The sequence below is a fragment of the Furipterus horrens genome, unplaced genomic scaffold (genome assembly GCF_987537825.1).
Source record: "Furipterus horrens unplaced genomic scaffold, mFurHor1.1.pri manual_scaffold_7, whole genome shotgun sequence".
NCBI classification, from domain to species: Eukaryota; Metazoa; Chordata; class Mammalia; order Chiroptera; family Furipteridae; genus Furipterus; species Furipterus horrens.
Genome location: NW_028327177.1, coordinates 56,164,523 through 56,178,925, shown reverse-complemented (window position 1 = coordinate 56,178,925; position 14,403 = coordinate 56,164,523). Strand labels below are relative to the sequence as shown.

Genomic DNA, 14,403 nt, shown 5'->3' with positions numbered 1-14,403 from the left:
AAGATCTATTCTCTTAGCAATTTTCAAATATGCAATGAAGTATTACTAACTACAGTCACAATCCTGTACATCAACTCACTGTAACTTATTTATTTTATAACTAGAAATTTGTACTTTTTCAAACCTTTACCCATTTCACCCATCCTCTCCCTCTGCTTGTGGCAACCACCAATCTGTTCTCTGTATCTATGACATTTTTAAAAATATTACACATATAATTAATATTATCAGTATTCGTCTCTCTCTCCCTGAAGTATTTCATTTAGCATAATGCCATCAAGGCTGATCCATGTTGTCTCAAATTGCATGATATCCTTTTTCTTTGTACCTGAGTAATACTACATTTGTATATATATATATATATAACATGTCTTTATCCATTCATCCACCAATACAATACACACTTAACACTGTTTCCATGTCTTGGCTATTGTAAATAATGCTGAAATACACATGAGGGTGCAGATACCTTCTCAAGTTAGTGTTTTCATTTCCTTTGAATAAATACATACAAGTGGGATTGCTGAAATATGGTACTTCCATTTTTAATTTTGGGGGGGAACTGCCATACTATTTTCTGTAGTGGATGCACCAATATACATTCCTGCCAACAGTACACAAGGGTTCCTTTTCTCAATATCCCCCCAAAACTTGTTATTCCTGGCCTTTTTGATAACAGCCCCCCGAACAAGTGTGAAGTGATATGTCAATATGGTTTCTAGCTGCATTTCCTTGATGATTAGTGATAATGAATATCTTTCATGTACCTGTCAGTCACCTGTATGTCTTCTTTGGAAATATGTCCATGTAAATATTTTAATGAGATTGCTAGTTTTAATGCTATTGAGTCTTATAAGTTCTTCATATATTTTGGATATTAATCCTCATTAAATATATGATCAGCAAATATTTTCTTTAGGTTGCTTTTCTATTTTGTTGAATGGTTCCTTTGCTATGCAGAAGCTTTTAGTTTAATGTAATCTCCTATGTTCACTTTTGCTTTTGGAGTCAGATCCAAAAAATCACTACCAAAACTGATGCCAAGCAGCTTATCACTTATGTTTTCTTCTAGGAATTTATGGTTTCAGGTCTTAACACTCAAGTCTTTAATCCATTTTCAGTTCATTTTTATGCATGGTGTAAAATGTGGTCCTGTCTCATTCGGTTGCATGTAGCTATCAAGTTTTCCCAACACCATTTATTAAAGAGACTGCTCTTTCTTCACTGTATATTCTTGGCTCCATTGTTATAAATTAACTGACCACATATACATGAGTTTATTTTGGAGATCTTTATTTTGTTCCATTGATCTTTGTGTCAGTTTTTATATCAATACCATACTTTAAAAATTATAGCTTTAAAAAATAAATAAAATTACTATAGCTTCGTAGTCTAGTCTAAAATAAGAAATGTGACGCCTCCAGCTTTATTCTTTGTTCTCAAGATTGATTTGGCAATTCAAGGCATTTTATGGTTCTATACAAATTTTAGGATTGCTTGTTATATTTCTGTGAAAAATACTATTGGAGAAATCACTTCCAGTCAAGATGGTGAAGTATATAAACTCTATGCTTGCCTCCTTAAACAACCACATTAAAATTACAATTAAATTACAGAACCATAATTGAGAACCAACTGAAGGCTAACTGAAAAGAATTCCTGTGACCAAGGATATATAGAAGAAGCCATATCAAGACTGTAGGAAGGATGGAGACATGGAATGGGCAGGTCCCCAACCCACAGTATGGCAGTTCAGAAACAGAATGGGTATCACTGCTGCAGAGGTCCCCCCTAAGAAGTGAGGACTTCTAGCTCCACACAGGGCTCCCAATCACGTTATCGGTGCTGGGAAGAGGAGTCGCCATTAATCTGGCCGTGAAAACCAGTGAGGACTGCATCTGAGAAAGATTAAGGACTCTGGGAGACTGAGGCACAGGTCTCAATGTGAAGATGCAGAGACTCAATCACAAACTCACTTTCTTTAAGCTCCAACTCAGGGGCAATAGCTCAAAAAGGGCCAGGGGGTTACAGGGAGAAACTAGATTGACTAACTTTAGGTTAAGATTTAGAGGGGCGGGGAAGCAGCTCTCTCTGGGCATAGACACACTGGCAAGTGCCATTATTCCTTTGTAAAACTAACCCCTCCACCCAGCTGACCTGCTATAGGCAGATGCCAAGTATAAGCTTTTTATTAACCTGGCTAACACTGTTCACTCCACCCTGGTGATTCCTTGAGACCATGCCCTACCCAACTTGCTTACCTGGCCTTAGTCTCTTCAGGCAACTCCTCCACACTAGTGGCCTGCCTTGGCTCGTGCTACAGAAATCTCCCCAAAACAGTAAAGGTCCAAAACCTCCAAACAAGCTGCGGGCAGCCTCGGCATGCCTTGTACCTTGCTCAGTGGCCCAAGGCCAGTATAAGCAGTGACTGGTCTCAGCTTGCATTGTAACTCCCATCAGGTGGCTTCAACCCTGGCATAAGCATAGGCCAGTCTGGGCATGGAACAAAGCTTCACCGAAGCAGCCACAAGTCTGGCAAAAGTGGCAGCTGGCCTCAGCTCACATCATGGTGCCTACCAAAGTAGCCCAAGCCCAGTATAATTGACAGCCAGTGTTCACAGAAAAGCCTCTTGCATGCACCTCTAAGACCAGCACAAGCAGCAACCAACTTCAGATTCTCTGCACCTCCTACCAAGATACCCCTAACCCAGATCAAAGCGTGGGTGACCCTGGCCTGCAGCAAAGCACCTCCCAAGAGCTCTAGAATGGAACACATATGTTGCCCAACTTCAGGCCACACAAGGGCACCACCTAACCAGACTAACAAATGATGCACTCGAAATGCAGACTCAACGACAGCAGAGCACCACTAAAGCAATTCCTGCTCTGTAGGTCAAGCTCCCACAATAGCTAATCTGCTGTAGTCACAACCAGCCCTCAACACAGTCACCCTGAGGGTCAATCCCACCAACTGATGTGCCAACAGCAACCAAGGCTCATCTACAACAGAAGGAAACAAAAACCAACACAATGGGCACCCCTGGAGTACCTAGCAGGTAACCAAGAGAACTGCTCCACTGGGTCTCACAGGCTATCTTCTACATAAGGCCACTCTGTAAAGACAAGCAAATGAAGCAGAAATACCAAATAGAAACAAACACAGAAAGTCAGCCAAAATGAGGAGACAAAGACACAAGTACCTATGAAAGAACAAGACAAAACTCCAGAAAAATAAAAATCTAAATAAAATGAAGGGTTCAAAATAATGGTTATAAGGACACTCAAAGCACTCAGGGAAAGAACTGAAAACTTCAACAAAGAAACAGAAAACATAAAAATGGAGATAGGAAAAAAAAGTCAGAAGTAAACAACACAATAACTGATATTAAGAATACATTAGAGTCCAGACTAGCGTGGCTCAGCTGGTTGGGTGTCATTCTGCAAAGTGAAAGGTCACTGGTTCAATTCCCAGTCAGGGCATATGCCTGGGTTGCAGGTTCAATCCCTGGTCAGGGTGCATACAAATTGCAACCAATAGATATTTCTCTCTCTCACATCAGTGTTTTTCTCCCTTTCTCCCATCTTCTTCCTCTCTCTAAAGATAAATAAAATATTTTTTTAAAAGGGGAGGGGGGACACATTATAGGGCCCTGACCTGTGTTGCTCAGTTGGTTGGGTGTTGTCCCACAAACCAAAAGGTCACTATTGGATTCTCGATCAGAGCACATGCCTAGGTTATGGCTGGATCCCCAGTTGAGGCAAGTAAGAAAGGCAACTAATTGATGTTTCCCTCTCATATTGATGTTTCTCCCTCTCTGACCACCCCCCAAATAAATAGAATACATTAGAGGGAATCAAAGTCATATTACATGAAGCAGAAGATCAAATCATCGATCTGTAAGTAAAGGTAGTAGGAAACACCAAATTGGAACTGCAAAAGAAAAAAAAAAGATGAGTAAGTAAAAAGGAGACTAGTTTAAGAAACCTCTGGAACAATATCAAGTGCATCAACATTCAAATCATGGCATACCAGATGAAGAAGAAAAAAACAAAGAATTGAAATCTATTTCAAAAAATAATGACTGAACTCTTCCCTAACCTGGTGAAGAAAATAAGACATACAAATCCAGGAAGTGCAGAGGGTCCCAAGCAAGATGAACCCAAAGAGGTCCACTCCAAGACACATTATAATTAAAATGCCAAAGATTAAAGACAAACTGAGGCTCTCAGAAGTAGCAAGAGAAAAGCAGTTAGTTACCTATAAGAGAGCTCCCATAAGAATATCATATGATTTACCAACAGAAACTTTGCAGGCCAGAAGGGATTGACACAGAATGCTCAAAGTGATATAAATCAAGGACCTACAGCTAAGATTGCTCTACCCAGCAAAACTATCATTTAAAATCAAAGGACAGATAAAATGTTTCCCAGATAAGAAAAAGTTAAAGGAGTTCATCAGACCTAAACCAATATTACAAGAAATGTTAAAGGGACTTCTTTAAGAACAAAAGATTAAAAATATAGAAAAAACAAAATAAAACATTTTCACTCAGAAAGACAAATAGTGGATCAACCAACTATTAAGCTAATACAAATTTAAAAAGACAAAAGTAGAAAGACCATGTATAATTGCAATGAGACCAAGAGATACTTCTGTGAAAAGATAAACAAAATTGTAGCCAGACTCATCACCAACAATAAAAAAAAGGAGGCCAAATAAATAAAATAAGAGAAGAAAAAGAAGTAACAACTGACACCAGAGAAATACAAAGTGCTATAAGAAAACACAACAGCCCTTGCTGGTGTGGCTTAAGTGGACTGAGCAAGGCCTGTGAACCAAGGGGTAACCAGTTCAAGTATTGGTCAGGGCACATGCCTAGGTTGCAGGCCAGGTCCCTGGCTAGGGGTTTTCAAGAAGCAACTGATCCAAGTTTCTCTCTCATATTGATGTTTCTCTTTCTCCTTCCCTTCCTCCCCTCTAAAAAGAGTAAATAAACTAAAAAGAAAAAAGAAAGGAAGAAAGAAAACACAATGAACAATTACATGCCAACAAACTGGACAACCTGGAAGAAATCAATAAATTCTTAGAAACACAACCTTCCAGAACTAACTCAGGCATTAAGAGAAAAACTGAACAGGGTGATAATTACTAATGAAATTCTATTTTGAATCAGTACTCAAAAACTCCTAACAAAAAGTCCTGGCCATGATGGTTTCACTGGCGAATTTTACTAAACATTCAAAGAAAAAAATACCTGTCCTTCTTGACCTATGCCTGAAATAAAAGATGGAGAGCTCCAAAATTCATTTAACAAGGCCAGCATTAGTCTGATACCAAAAGCAAACAAAAATATTACAGGTCAATATCCCTGATAAACAGATACAAACATTGTCAACAAAATACTAGCAAACCAAATTCAGCAATGCATTAAAAAAATTCATCCACCAGAATTATTTACCTTCTTCAAGATATGGAAGCAAGCTAAGTGTCCATCAATAGAGGATTGAATGAAGAACATGTGATACATATATACAATAGAGTACTACTCAGCCTAAAAAAGAATAAAATCTTACCATTTGCCACAACATGCATGGACCTAGAGAGTATTATGCTTGATGAAATAAGTGAGACAAAGAAAGACAATACTACATAATTTTACTTACATGTAGATCTAAAAACCAAAATAAACAAACAATAACAAACTCACAGACAAAGAGAACCAAGTGGTAGTTACCAGATGGGAGGGCTGTTGGTGGGCTAGGTGAAAACATTTAAGGAATTAACAAGTACAAGTTGTCAGTAATTAAAATAAACATAGATATGTAAAGTCAGCATAGGGAATACAGCCAACAACATTGTAATACCTACGTATGGTGTCAGGTGGGTACTAAACTTACCAGGGTGATCTCTTAGTAAAGTACATAAATGTCTAATCAATATGTTGTACACATGAAACTAATATAATATTGTATGTCAATGTAATTGAAAAATATATTTTTTAAAAGTCACTGGAATTTTGATAGGGATTGCATCAAATCTGTAGACTGCTTTGGGGAGTATGGACATTTTCACAATATTAATTTTTGCAATCCATAACCAGAGTATCTTTCTACTCATTTGTGTCATCTTCAATATTTTTTAGTAACGTTTTACAGTTTTCAGTGTATAGTTCTTTCACCTCCTTTATTAAATTTATTCCTAGGTATTTTATCCTTTTTGATGCAATTGTGAATGAGTCTGTTTAATTTCTCTGACAGTATTTAGTGTATAGAAATGCAACAGATTATTGTAGATTGATTTTGAATCCTAAAACTCCTAAATTTGGTTAATAAGTTCCAACAGTTTTTTGGTGAAGTCTTCAGAGTTTTCTATAGATAACATCTTGTCATCTTACAAATAGTGACAGCTTTACATATTATATTGTAAACATTCTCCTTTTAACATAAGATTTTATTTCTTTCTTTTTAGAGAAAAGAGAAGGGAGGGAGAAAGAGGGAGCGAAACATCAATGTGCAAGAGAAATATTGAGCAGTGGCCTCCCGCATACCCCCAACCAGGGACCTGGCCTGCAACCCAAGCATGTGCCCTGACCAGGAGTCAAACCAGCGATTTTTCAGTTTGCAGGACGATGCCTAACCCACTGAGCCACACCAGTCAGGACAATACTGTTGTGTGTGTGTGTGTGTAGTATATATGTGTATATATGTATGCATATATATACCCACAGAGGGAAAAGACTGGCCCAGAGTCAAGAGCGAGGACACTGCCCGGGCACCTTATCTTCCTCCTACTCCACCCTGCCTCCCCAGGAGACTCGGAAATCAAACCTACATTCTACGATAAGAAAAAGCTTTTTAAAGGATGAGCAATAACGAAGCTATTAAGATAACCAGTGACTAGACAGAAAAACGAGCCCTGGCTGGTTTGGCTCAGTGGATTGAGCGTCGGCCTGCGAGCTAAGTGTCGCTGGTTCGATCTTCCAGTCAGGGCACATCAGAGAAGGAAAACTCTGACTCCAAAAAACCTCCGCTGCCTTGCGGCATACCTCTTCAGGGGAAAGGCTAAGGGAGTAAACCCCGACAGAAAATCCGGAGCCGGAGTCCCTAAGGCGGTTTGACATTGTAGTCAACACCGGCAACTCCTGCGGCGCACCTGAAGCCAAGCTGTATTGACTCCGTCTTTCCCTTGGACCCTTCAGCTGCGAAGAGAGGGGGGGTCTGCTGCATGGGCAACAGCAGACCCTCCATATCACCCTGCCCAGGCTCTGTAGCTTCAGCTTCACTGGAGAGGACACTCCAGCGTCATCGCAAGATGTCGATTCAACACGGGAGGAGACAGATACCGTGTCACTCCCGAGTCGGACTGCACAGCCATTCTCGGCGGTGCAGATAGACTCTTAAGAAGCTACACCATCGTCTCTCGAGACGGACAGCTGCCAACGACGACACACACACATTTTTATTACAGGATAGATTCCCATTCATCTATCCACCCATTATCTATCTATCATCTATTTATTTTATTTTATAATTTCTCCCCTCATTTCTATCCCAACTGCCACTTTCCAAGAGGATACTGACCAAATGAGATCAGGTTCCTCATTATACAATTACTTAGTAATCATGTACCACTACGTAAAAGCACAAATTTTAGGTAAAAATTTTATATTTACTTCTGTGATTAATAATCATCTCTCTTTCAAAAATGCAAACTTCATGAAGGGCTACATCTTTATGTCGGCAGCATCTGGCACATAATATATATTTTTTATTAAATTTATTGCAGTGACGTTGGTTAATACCATTATATAAGTTTCAAATGCTTAATTCTTTTACACATACACACGTGCACAAGCGCACACACTCACACATATTCTTCACCCAAGGATACGGCCATTAATTTTTTTTTTTTTTTTTTTTTTTTTTTTTAGAGAGAGAGGAGAGGAAGGGAGAGAGAGGAGAAACATTGATGTGAGAGAAAACATAGATTGGTAGTCTTCCATAGGACCCCAATGGGGAATTGAATTCACAATGTAGTATGTGCCCTGACCGGGGATCAAACCTGCAATCATTTGGTGTCCTAGATGACACTCCAGCCAAATGATCTACCCAGCCAGGTCCCATCACCATATATTTGACCTTCTTTGCTTCTGGTAACCACCAAATGGTTGTCTATGTCTGAGTTTGTTCATTTGTTGCTTTCTGTTTTATATCTCACATATGATTGAAATCATATGGTTCTTGTCCTTTTTCATCTGATTTATTTCCCTTAGCATGGTACTCTCAAGATCCATTGATGCTATCGCAAATGGCAGTATTCCATTTTTTCTCATGGCTGAGTACTATTCCACTGTATATATGTACTACATCTTTTTTATCCAATCATCCATAAAGGGTGCTTAGATTGTTACTGTATCTTAACTACCCTGAATAATACTACAATGAACAAAGGGGTACACATATGTTTCAAATAAATGTTTCAAATTTTTCAGGTAGATATCCAGAAGAGGGACTGCTGGATCATATGATAGCTCCATTCTTAATTTTCTAAAAAACCTCCATTCTGTTTTCCATAGTGGCTGCACCAGTTTACATACCCACCAGCAGCGTATGAGGGTTTCTTTTTCTCTGCATCCTCTCCAACACTTATTATTTCTTGTTTTGTTGATGATATCCATCCTAACAGGTATGAGGTGGTATCTCACTGTGGGCTTGATTTGCATTTCCTTTATACTAGTGTGTTGAGCATCTTTGCATATACCTGTTGGCCCTCTGTATGTCTCTTGAGAAAAGTGCCTGTTTTGGTCCTCAACCCATTTTTAATTGGATTGCTTGTTTTTTGTTGTTGTTGAGTCTATGGGTTCTTAATATAGTATTTGGATATCAGCACATTATCAAAGATATTATTTGTAAATATCTTCTATCATTTGGATGGTTGTTTTTTTTTTTGGTAGTTTTCTGTTGCTGTCCAAAAGCTTTTTTAGTTTGATGTAGTGCCATTCATTTTTTTACTTTTACTTCCCTTATAATTGGGGTCAAATTCAAAAAATCCTTGAGACCAAGGTCCATAAGCTTAGTGTCCATGTTTTCTTCTATGTATTTTACTGTTTCAGATCTTATATTTGGGTCATTGATGCATTTTAAGTTAATTTTTGCATGCAGTGTCAAATAGCACCCAATTTTCATTCTTTTACATGTGGCTTTCCAATTTCCTCAGCACCATTTATTGAATAGGCTTTCTTTTCTCCGCTGTATATTTTTGGCTCCTTTGTTGAAAATTAGTTGCCCATATACATGCAGGCTTATTTCTGGGCTCTCAATTTTGCCCCATTGGTCTATGTGCCTGTTTTCCTGCCCAGCCCATACTGTTTTGATTACTGTAGCTTTGTAGTATAATTTTAAGTCAGGGAGTATGATATCTCTAGCTTTGTTCTTTTTTCTCAGGATTGATTTGGCTATTCAGGATCTTTGGTTTTCCATACAAATTTGATGATTTTTTTTTTTTTTTTTTTTTGTACTGTATCCTTGGAAAATGCCATTGAAATTTTGACAGGGATTGTATTAAATCTGTATATTGCTTTGGGTAATATGGCCATTTTAACTATATTGACTCTTCAATCCATGAACATGGTTATCATTCCATTTCTTTCTATCTTTTTCAGTTTTTTTCAGCAATGGCTTGTAGTTTTCAGTGTATAGGTCCTTCATAGCCTCTGTTAAATTTATTCATAGGTATTTTATGTTTCAATTGCAAATGGAATATTTTTCTTTTTTTCTGAAATTTCATTGTTAGTATATAGGAACACAACAGATTTTTGCACATTGATTTTGTATCCTTCAACTTTACTGCATTTATTTATTGTTTCCAATACGGTTTTTTTGTTTTGTTTTGTTTTGTTTTTTTTACTGGTCTTTGGGGTTTTCTTTATCATCTGCAAAATCATGTCATCTGCAAAAATAACAATTTCACTTCATTCCCAATTTGGATGACTTTGTTTCTTTTGCCTCATTACTCTGGCTAGGACTTTCAGTGCGATATTGAATAACAGTGGTGAGAAACGGGTATTCTTGTCTGTTCCAGATCTTAGAGGAAAAGCTTTCAGGTTTTTTGCCACTGAGCATGTTATTAGCTGAGAGTTTGGTCATGTATGGTACTTAATCTTTTTTTAAGTAATGTTAACTGAATAAACAAATAATCAAATACAACTATCACTTTAGGTCCAGGACTAATTATCTGTTCTTGGACTTTCACAATAGCCTTTCAGAGGCTCTCAGTCTTGTCCCACTGAGATTCACAAACCATATCACTATCAGCAGGTGACTTTAGGAAGAAATCTAATCATGTCACTACCTGTTCCCATACTCCAGGGACTCATCATCACTGGAGGTAACCTGTGTTTCTTAACTCGACAAAGGCTCCTGGTTGGCTTCACTATGTTCCCTTCCAAGCTTCAAACTCCACAGTCTATACAAATATAAAATGTCTTTTACCTTTTTATATACCATCCTATTTATATCTGAAATGCTCTAGCTGATTTCCACTCATACTTAGTCTCATCTCAAGTACAAATGCTATAAGAAGCCTTCCCTAACTGACTCATACTGAGTTAGATATTTGGCTTCCAGTGCTCCAAAAGACTCTGTATTATGTCTTTTGTTGTATTTAAAAGAGTGCTGTAGTAATACATTTGTATGCATTTCTCAGCAGTTTCTGGGCTTCATGACCATAAATTGCATTTTATTTCATTTTTTTAATCCCCAGAAAATAATACTGCATCCAGCATGCACTTACTGTACATCTGCTATATGAATATATGGACATATATACACCAAGTAACTTTTCCAAATCACTAAAGATGATCTGAAGAACTTGTTTTACACACTCTCTTGTCATGTGGCTTACCTACCTGAATTCCCTGTAGATATTATTAAAAGCAAGTGATGCACCTAGCCTCTTGAAAGTATTGGGGTGAAGTGCAAAGCTGTACAGTCGCTTGAAAAGTGATTTGGTGTTTACTGGACTTTTCTCCTGCTGCTGTGGTGTTGTCTGCTTAATGGACCATTTGAGGAATTCTCGAATACACCGACCGCAAAAATCTCTCAAAGTACTGTCAATGGGGTCCACAATTCCATCCTAAAACAAAGCATAAATAACAACTGAATACCCAGGTCAGTGTCTGAGCATAACTAGAGTATGTTATAAAAATTTATAGCACTATTCAAGAAAAAATAAACACTGGTAATACCAATCTGTCTAGAATCTAAATTCTAGTAATTTCCTTTGACATTAAAGGACTTTGGACAAATTTACTATATTAAACAAAACTGGCTTTTGATTCCAAAGTCAATACTTGGTAAAACAAAAATAGACTAAAATGATAGGTAAAATCAAATACAATGACATTTAATGGGTCAAATTTAAAGTTATTTGTACAAGTTCAGAAAATTATAATAAGTGTCAAAAGACAATAAAGCTTTAGCTGACCTCATTTTTCCTACCTTTAGTGAACCTGTGACCAAATCTTAATATTCTACCTCTACAGTCTCAGGATAGTTTTATGTAAATGGTGAACTACTGCTGGTAGGGTCCTTTAGTTGTTGAATCTTAATGCAGGAGAAAACTGGATAAGCTCAAAAGAGCCTTTTACTCTAAAGTGAATTATTGTACTATAGGTATTTTTAAAAGTAGGGTACTGCAATTCTGATAAAAGAACATTCTTACTCCTTCTACCCTCAACCCCCAACCACAGCCTTAATATAGATGAAGTTTGTCAAATTTATAACCATTCTCCCAAAAATCAGAAAACAAATTAAAATGTGAATATTTACTTGCAGATATTTAAAAGTATTACTTAAGCAGATAAATACAGCATACTGATTATTAAAATGCTATTTCACCAATTCTCTAAAACAGAAAAGACAACGTGATCTAGCTAAATGTTATTATTTTTATATCTTGACTGGTAATTTTGCTTGAAGAACTAAATATACCTTAAAACAAAACTAGCCAATGGGAATAGCAGGGAAAGAATCAACCATTACTCACCAATATTGTTTCTAGTAAGGCAACAGTATCCTGACTTTCAAATTTCTTATTGTTAGTAAACCAGTGAATCAGTTGCATAACGAGTGGCTCATATAGTTGCCTTGTCACCTGAAGAAAAAATACTAGTTTATTTTCTTCATGTTAAAGTAATTTTGTGTTAGAGAAGAGTACCATTTATTTTTTTAAAGATTTTACTTATTTTTAGAGACAGGAAGGGAGGAAGAAAGGGGACAGAAACATTGATGTGCAAGAGATACGTCGATTGGTTGCTTCTCATAGGCTCCCAACCGGGGACCGGGCACGCAACCCAGGCATGTGCCCTGATTGGGAATTAAACCAGCAACCTTTTGGTTCACAGGCCAGCACTCAATCCACTGAGTCACAACAGCCAGGGCAATTGGAAGAGTTCCATTTAAAAGGCAGGGGCAAAAATTAAGTAATAATACTACCATGGTTTTATTAGATTCCTTTTCTAGTTAAATTCTACAGTACAATGAATAGATCCTATTTTCTCCTTCCTAAAAGTTCAGCAAAGAAAAATATACACACTAAAACTCATTGTTTGTCTAAGTAAGAGGGCAATTTAGGTTATTGTTTTTTAATATGCATCTTCATTAATTTGATCCTGAACATGCACTTGAGGTATTGTGGATCAGAGACATTATCATTATTCAATTAAAAAGCAAATAATGACTGCATGATTCCCTGCGCTCTGATTCTCTCATTTTCAGTGACAAAAAGAAAGCCAGACTTCAAAACTTATATCATTGGAGAAACAGCTTCCTCTCCCACTGCTGCCAAAAGGAAGAAGAAAAATCTTTACTCCTTGGAGATGAGTTGGAAAAGATCCTGAGTTCTCACTCTAAACTTCCAGAATATAAATAAAGTCTCTCTAGGAGCAAGACAGCTCTGTGGGTCTCTGGCTTTTACAATCCAGGGTGTCTTCCAGGCCTGGGTTCCTCCCCTCTAAAAGGAAATACCCAAGAAAACAGTGCTTATTTTCTGGAATCTTGGGAGTTAACTTAGTGGCCTACTCTGGTGTGACCATGTGCTCATCTTGGGAAAGAGAAGGTTTATTATGCTTTTGGATCAGAGCACTTACCTAGACAAGTGGTTAGAGAACTAACCTTCATTAGAGTAAAATGTCTGTAGTGAAAGTGAAGGGAAACATTACCTATATTTAAACATTGTAATTTCTGTGTCTTATAAGGCTGGGGCTCCTACAGGAGCACTGAGAAATCCAGGAGAGTTTTATTTCCCAGCTGATACTGAGTTCAAGAATGAAATGCCTGGGCCCTGGCTGCTGTGGCTCAGTGGATTGAGCATAGGCCTACAAGCCAAGTGTCGCTGGTTCGATTCCCAGTCAGGTTGGATGTCAGGTCCCCAGTTGGGGACGCAAGTGAGAGGCAACCACACAGTGATGTTTCTCTCCCTCTCTTTCTCCTTTCCCCTCTCTCTAAAAATAAAATAAACAAACAAACAAATAAATTATTTTTTAAAAAAAGAATGAAACGCCTTGGTATGAATACTACAACCTCAAAAACCATGTAAGATGACTCAGGACTCAGACCAAACAACACAAGGGACCTACTGCACATGGATTTTTTTCTATTAAAAACAAAAAGTCTTTCTAACCTTCCTTTGAAACAATTTTTAGGATTAGTCAAAATAAAAGGTCTTACCTTTCAGTGTGAAAATTTAAACTGGCCTTAAAGCATCACTTTTTTCTTTAAAAAAATTATACTGTTTTATCCTTAGTACCTAAGATATATTTGTATGTCTACACACATACAACTCACACACATACACCTTAAAGAAATTGTAGAAAATACAGAAAACCTTTCATCTACAATCCTACCCCCCAAGGAAACCACTGTTAACATTCAATATTGCTGTTAAATTTCAAGATATATTATTTATACACATTTAAATGTATGTATTTACATGTATATACATATACATGTGTGCAAAAATAAATATACCTTTTTCCGACTTTTCTTAATTTCAAATATTTTCCTTATAAACACATACGCTATATCAATATTTCTATTAGCTGCCCAAAATACCATATATGGATATGCCATGATCCAGTTACCCAAATCTTGCTATTAGAACTGCAGGTATTTCTAATGTGTGACCAACAGAAAGAAATCACAGTGAAAAGTCTTACACACTCTACTCTGAGTACATCACTGGGAATGAAACTACTGGACAAGAGCTGCAGGTCACCAAGCCTCCTGCTCTGCCTGCACAGCACCCATGCAAAGCCACACTCAGACCAGCCAGAGGTCACAGTGCCCTTTCCCTGCATGCTTGGCGATACCGACATTAAAAAATTTTTAAATATTTGACGAAAG

General features: G+C 37.5%; 1 protein-coding gene across 1 annotated transcript in view; it reads right to left on the bottom strand.

Annotated features, from left to right (window-relative positions):
* The window catches only part of PRKDC (protein kinase, DNA-activated, catalytic subunit), a 198,583-nt gene that overhangs the window by 141,358 nt on the left and 42,822 nt on the right, over positions 1-14,403 (bottom strand). Inside the window, exons 26-27 of the mRNA XM_090283716.1 lie at positions 12,047-12,154; positions 10,908-11,134 (exon numbers count right to left, since the gene is read on the bottom strand). Of these exons, the coding sequence (XP_090139842.1) occupies positions 10,908-11,134; positions 12,047-12,154 (335 nt within the window). The remainder of the gene's footprint in view (positions 1-10,907; positions 11,135-12,046; positions 12,155-14,403) is intronic.